At 40.1% G+C, this 7,179-nt stretch overlaps 1 protein-coding gene across 2 annotated transcripts in view; it reads left to right on the top strand.

Annotated features, from left to right (window-relative positions):
* Positions 1–7,179, top strand: part of LOC101590323 (phospholipid-transporting ATPase FetA) — a 107,020-nt gene that overhangs the window by 48,782 nt on the left and 51,059 nt on the right. For both annotated transcript variants that reach the window (XM_023715946.1, XM_023715947.1), the window contains 3 exons: positions 1,100–1,161; positions 5,962–6,034; positions 6,391–6,461. In XM_023715946.1, coding sequence (XP_023571714.1) covers positions 1,100–1,161; positions 5,962–6,034; positions 6,391–6,461 — 206 coding nt within the window. The remainder of the gene's footprint in view (positions 1–1,099; positions 1,162–5,961; positions 6,035–6,390; positions 6,462–7,179) is intronic.

The following is a 7,179-nucleotide window of genomic DNA, read 5'->3' as shown; positions in this document are numbered from 1 at the left end:
AACTGCTGCAAAGTATGGGCAAGCATTTGCAAAAACAAAAATCCTCCAGCTTATTATAAGCATGATGTGTATGATGGAACTTCTTCCCAAGCAATGACTGAAACCATCAAGAAATCATCAGAACTGAATTTGCCAATATATTTTGCCTGTTATCTAAGAGATATACTGTACTTATTTCCAACAGAGGAGCTGAAAATCAAACAGTGTTTAGTTTAGGGGTGCATTGGGAAATTCAGCCACCATTTGAAAATTGACTGTCTTTATTTAAAAAAAAAAAAAGACCACCAAAATAGATTCACTAAATTTATTTTAAAAATCATAAAACGTTTCTTACAAAAGAGCATTACATTCTGCACACTGCTCTGAACAGATGCCATCTACAACTAATTTTAACTGACAACCATGTACATACCCTACCCCTAATTTTCCCAGTGACAACTAAAAGCTCAATTTGCCTATTCAGGGTAACCCAGCTGGCTCTGGTTCAGAATTTGGTCTCTTCAGCATAAATGTTCAGGCAATTCTGAATTTTAACCAATGCAGGATTTTCTCTGACCCTAACTCCATTGTCCTCTTTTCCCCAGCAATAAGTTCAACAGGAGGGCAATTCCTATGGGTTGGGGCACTAGGGAATGTCATGAATTTGTACACTTGATATTTGGCCTTTGAATATTTGCCCCTTTCCTCCCTGCATCTGCCTTCTGTAGCAGCTTCCATGGTTGGGGTAAGGGCATGACTGTGTCTAAGAATGCTGGGCTCTCCCTGCTCTTGCCACAGATTATCTAGTCTTGTCTGTCATTGTGTACTCTGTTCTCGGGTCTTTGGCATAGTTGTTTGTTCTCATCCCCTGCCCCCCACCATTCCCCAGGCTTTGGGCTTTGCTATCTAACAAGACTTTGTTCCTTTCTTCTCCTTGGCTCCTTTTACTGATCTTCTTTTGCACCTTCTTACTCTGGTGTTAAAGGTAGAAGGACTTTGAGTCGGGGGAAAGGAGAATTACAAAGACAGGAACTATGCTGGGCAATATTTCAAAATGTTAAAATTCTGTGTGCAGTTTGCTGTGTGTCTATTTCCTAAACATTTTCTTGTGTGGTTTTAGAAAAGACACCAAAATGATAATCAAGTTAACAACCGTCCTGTTCTGCTGCTGGTGAATGGCAGGTAAGCTCTTTCCGAGGAGCCAGTTCAGGCAGTCTGGCTCCTGGGAGAGTCAGCCTTGCTAAAACCTGGCTTGCTGGGTCATTTGGAAAGGCAATTCAGAACATGAAAAGGACCTTGTTTGGACATTGGAAGAATTTGGGGGTCATCTAGCATGCCTTGAAATTGCAGTGTTGCTTCAGATGTCTATAAAGTGGAAATTATATTCTTTACCTTAGAGAATGTGTATGAAAATAAAAATGAAATAATATATATGAAAGCAATTAATGTATTATAACATATTAATATGTAAGTGAATATTTTCAGGTTAGTATCGAGACATTTGTCTTTAAAATAATAATTCTGTCATGGCTTGCTGGCCATTCTACTTTTGGTCAAGTTATATTTCCTGTTGCAATCTGAAGACAGTCTCATGTTGACTTCACTGCTGGGGTGTTTGGTCACAGCCACTAAAGAGCTGGCAAGGGCTGGCCAAATACCTCAGTGGATTAAAGCCCCTGTAAACAGGCCCAGAGACCTGGGGATTGATCCCCAGGCCTGCTGTGCTGGCCCCACCCCTGGGGCGTGCTGAGATGGCAATTGAGCTGGGTGTGGTCGTGCACACCTATAATCCCAGCTCTTGGGAGGCTGTAAACAGGCAGATCACTATGAGTCTGATCTAGTAGTGAGACCCTGAATACCGTGTAGACTCTTCCCTAAAATACAAAAAAAAAAAAAAGTTGGCAAGACTGTAAGGGGGAAAGCATATTCCTGTACAAAGCAAAATAGATAGACTACCATAAGAAGTACAATAGGAGGTTATTATAGCAATTATAGTTGGCAAGGAGAATCAAAGAAGAGGAGTCTCCTTTTTCTAGGAGAGGTGATATCTGTGCCAGGAATCAAGGGGTGGGAAAAATTCAACACACAGGCATTGCATGAAAGAAGAGTGACTACTGTGAGCAAAGCCATGATTCCAAGACAGTGAAAACTTAAAGGAATTCAAAATTGAGGTGCAGACTTTCTCGTGCTAGCCTTAGAGAACATCTAGTAGCTATAACTTTTTATCAGATTATCTGAAGTTGTTAAGCATATCATCATTCTGTTTATTGGGCTGGATTGTTACTCACAGTAGGTGTTCACCTCAAAGGGTTGAACTTTTAAAACTTTTCACAAGACACCCAAAAGGTCAGTTGTGGTTAGGAAGAAAACAAGGGAAATAGAAATGAAGAGACAAAACTGAGTATTTTTGAAACTGGACAAGCTAGGGAGTCACAGAATAAATGAACTTAGACAAGTGAACTCCCCCAAGTATCAAATATTCCTGCTGAAGTAGGAATATTGCTGTGAGTTCAAGGTCAGCCTGGGCTATATAGTGATCTCAAGGCCAGCCTACCTGCAGAGTAAGACCTCATCTTATAAACAAACAAACAAATAAACAGATTTTTTTTTGAAACTCTAAGTAACTCTAAGTAGCCTCAGCTGAAGTTGTATCCCTCTAGAAAGGTTTGTATTTGTTTCTGCCAAGTGACTTAGGGTTTCACCTGCCAACACTTAACTTGGAGGAAGTTTTGTTGTTGTTGTCTTCTTTTGTTTTAGTCTTTTTGAGAAAGGGTTTTGTGATGTAGTTCAGGCTGGTCTTCGTCTCACTATTAGCCCAGGCTAACCTCAGACTCATAGCATTCCTCTTGCCTCAGCCTCCTGAGTGCTAAGATTATAGATGTGCATCATCACACCCAGCAGGAGGAAGTTTAAATGTGAACTTTATATCATCTGAAATTTCAAATTCTCAGGGCAGAGTCCTCTATTTACTCACCTCCCACCCACCCACCCAACCTGTATGATATTAGACAAACTGTCTTACCAGTGTGTTGATTTATTGTGTGTGTGTTTCATTTATTTTTATAGATCAGCCTTTTGCTATTTATGAGGAGTTATTAGTTCCAACCTCTTACCTCTTTAGATCATAAACCTTCATCTCTTATTTCTTTTGAGAGAAAAATTAAAACTCAAACTAGTAGACTATTACACCTGGTAATCCCATTGCCCCCACTAGGCAAGATCTTTAGACCATGCTTACTGTTCTAGATTTCATTCCCCTCTTTTTTCCTGGCTCCTTACTTTATGCCAAGTATAGCCTTGCTTTTGAAAACATACTGGCTTTATGTTATCTGGTATTTCTAATATGAAAACTTGTGTGTCATAGAACTCCACAAGAGACCATTCATACAAAACAGAATATAATGTGAGTGATCTCCCTTGAAGTCAAAGTATTGGCTTCTGTAGCTCTCTGATACACTTTCTAAGCCATAGCTAGGGCACAATGCCTAGAAACTTAACATGTACTTGTGGCCAAACAAGAGTCCATATTTTATTTTTTTGTGAGAAATGTTGGATATTTATTTGGTGTTACTACATACACCACACTTAAATGCCTTTTGGTAAAGTAAAAGGCAGCTTTTTTTTAGATACAGGAGATTCTAATCAAATTGGCATAGTCAAGACCAAAATATAGATGTTGCTTTCTGTCTTCAACCATTCCCTTTAACAGGCTAATAAATACAAATAGAAACGGAAGTCTTTCTTGGTTTTGAGTCAATGAAGGATTCTCTCAGTATTTAAACATATTCACATAATCAGTTATATAAACTAAATATAAAAACCAACCTTCAGTAGGTCTGAGATGACATTTTCAATCTTCATGAGGAGTTCAACATTACTAATAAAGTCCAGACATGTATTTAGAAAAGGAAAACAGTGGAAGTATTTACTGAACTGGAATTACTATCAAAACTTGAGAAAAAAAAAAAAAAGATATCCATTTGACTATAAGCCACTTAAATCAGGATTGTCCACACAAAAATATTCTGTCAGCCACTAATGATGCAAATTCTGTGTATGATACCTATGAGATTGTGGTACACCAAAAAGCCTTGAGACATTTGTTCTATAATAAATAAGACAGTGGCTATTGTTCATTAGTAGCCTTTTTGAAGTAAGCTATTAAGTCTGCCCTTTTCCCCTTCTTCTTGATGCCAGCAAAGATCATTTCTGTTCTGGGGATATATTTCTTGGGATTCTCTAAATAGTCCACCAATGTATCCTCTTCCTAGGTGATGCCTTTGTTCTTGTTTGCATCTGCGTAAGAGAATCCAGAGGTGTGATTTGTCTTCCACCCAAAGAGACCATGGAGATTTGGCCTGGTCTTGTGCTTGCCTTGCTTCTCAACAGTGAGGCATGCTTCTATAAAAAAAAATTTCTGGCATTTCTGACCAACACTTATTTTTAAATCTGCTGCCACTTGTGTGACAGGTGGTTTCCGCTCTTTCCTTGCTACCACAAGAAAGGTTCCAGTTCAGAAGTCAGACGTCCCTCTCCCTAAAATATAGATTCCATATTTAAAATCAGTAGGGAATATCTGCCCCTTTCCAAAGTGTGGGACACATGGTAGTTAAAATTGTCTAGGAACAAACTGTAATAGTCTGGCAACTTCTTATGTAATAAAATACAAGCATTTACATCTCCAGGAGAAATGAGAATGTTATATAGCATTGCTTCCTCTTCATGCTTCACTATAAAAATAATGGTAGATAGAATGCCAGAAAACTGACAGAAGTAAATGTCAGGCCAAAAGAAAATAAAAGCTACTAATCTTCAGTACTATCAGAAAATTCTCAAAGACTGAGTATATATTAAAGGAATTTTTATATAAAAGAAATTTGGCCCTTCTTAAAGGAAAGGTGTTCTGAGAAGCCCTGTTCATTTGTGTGTCTGGCAAAGTAGTGGTGTATGTCAGGGTCCATAGGGGACAACACTACATTCAAAGATGAAGTGGAGAGTGGGTTTGAAATATGCCCTCTCTTCTCCAGCTCAGTAGGTACTTAGCATAACAGAATTTTTCATAGAGGTAATGATTCCAAACTGCTATGGCAATGTGTACATCCTCCTTAGTCCTTTGTCAGGGAGGAAGGACTTACAAATCCTATGCAGTTGGAGAAACTGAGTCCAAAAAGAGGAAGGATAGAGTTGGTGTCACTGTAGAATCTGCTCACTCTTCCAGGCTGCCTCTTATGGGGAATGGCATTTCACGGGTCAAAAGTAATCCAATTTCATATAAGTAAATTTGTCACAGCTATATGGTAGAGTACATCTCAGCTATTAAAAAGAATGAGCCATAACATCAATGTATGTTCTTCAGGATTTTTTATTTTTTATTTTTTTGATGGTCTTGCTGTGTAGTTCAGGCTGTGTAGCCCTGGATGGCCTCAAATTTATGGCAGTCCTGCCTCCTGAATGATGGGATTATGGGTGCCACCTATAATATCTATATGCCAACATACTGGGCAGGATATATTATTAAGGGAAAGTCATATCTGGTATATAACTTTTAAATGTATAAATAATATGGGATTGTATACTTTCTAGGACAAAATACAAGAAAATGCAGAGGCTGCCTTTGGGGAGCAGGGGAGAGGCTGTGAAGAAAGGAGACTTTAATTTTTTTTTTTTTTTTACATATTTCTTGCTATTTGAAGTATTTCCTTTTAAAATTCTTAAGTGAATGTGTATCTATCTGTCTGTCTGTCTATCTATCTACCTATACTTCCATGGAGTTTAAGGACACCCTTAGAGCCTTAAGTCAAGAGAAATGGGCCTCATTCTTAATACAGCAAGGACATATTGCAAACCAATTTGGTCCTCCTGGCCTTTGTCTTTATTCATCTCAGCCTGTTTCATTTTGTGTTTTGTTTTTTGTTTCTTGGCTATCAAAACAGAGCTTGGGGAAATTCTCAGAGCAGACATTCAAAGATCATTTTCTTACAGGATGGAAGAGGACAAATGGATGAATGTCCAAGTGGGAGATATAATCAAACTAAAAAATAATCAGCCAGTTACAGTGAGTACCTCTCCTGGCTATGGCTTTTGGGGTTTTGGCTTGAGTAGGAACTGGGGATGCTCAGGGCACTTCTACTACCACTGCATTTGGTGATATTCGTCTGCTTTCCTTTGCCCTGGAGATCAACAGCTCCTGGGGTAAGACTTGATCCTCATCCATCTCACCATAGCTGCAGGTAAAACGTGAATAACTTTGGAGGAGCATATGTGGTAGCAGTGATAGGTCCCAGAAAAAGAAAGTGAAACCAACTCTGCAAAATTCTTTGGGTGAATATCTATTCCTAAGGGACTGCTTTTGTCACACTGTGATGTTAAGGGCCTGTTTTTCTCATCTTCTCTGGCTTTTTTTTATCCTAGGCAGATATACTATTGCTCTCAAGCAGTGAGCCATATGGTCTAACATACATAGAAACAGCAGAACTGGATGGGTAAGTGTTCCCTCCTGATACTTCATTAAGACAATTTTATCCTGCTTAGAGTGGCATCTCACTGAGAGCATAAAACAGAGAATTAGCTTTATTCTCAGATAAATGGAGAACCTAGAAATATCCATTTGAGAGAGGACAGGAAGCCAGATCCTTGGGACCAACAAGCTAAGGCTGAGCTCTTAGCAGCACTAACTGAACATCAGCAGGGTGCAGAATGTGCACAAACTCCATCTTCTCTGCCTCTAAACTGAGAACATTGTGTACAGCTGTACAGTGAACCCCCCATGTCCATAGGCTCAGTATCTGCAGCTCCAAGACCCACAGACTGAAAATACTGGGACCCGGGGCCTTGGGATCCTGAATAGACCCAGAGCGCAGGCCCGGCGAGTGAGTGAGATGACCGGGGCTGTGGGATCCTGAACAGACCCAGAGCGCAGGCCTGGCCAGTGAGTGAGAGGACTGAGGGCCACAGGATCCCGAATAGACCCAGAGCACAGGCCCAGAGAGTGAGTGAGACGACCGAGGCCTTGGGATCCTCATTCGACCCAGAGTGCAGGCCCAGCACAGAACCCTTCAGCAGAACTCCCTGCAAAGAGGCTAGAGGCAAGACCCACCCAGTTGATTCAGGAGCAGAACATCTTCCCAGAGAAATACAAAGGGTTCAACTCTAACGCCTGCAGCAGGAAGAAGTCGAGCACACAGCCAGATCCAAGCAACA

Source organism: Octodon degus, unplaced genomic scaffold, assembly GCF_000260255.1.
Source record: "Octodon degus isolate 3935 unplaced genomic scaffold, OctDeg1.0 scaffold00045, whole genome shotgun sequence".
NCBI lineage: Eukaryota > Metazoa > Chordata > Mammalia > Rodentia > Octodontidae > Octodon > Octodon degus.
The sequence above is the reverse complement of the archived record's forward strand: the minus strand, read 5'-3'. Positions and strand labels throughout refer to the sequence as shown.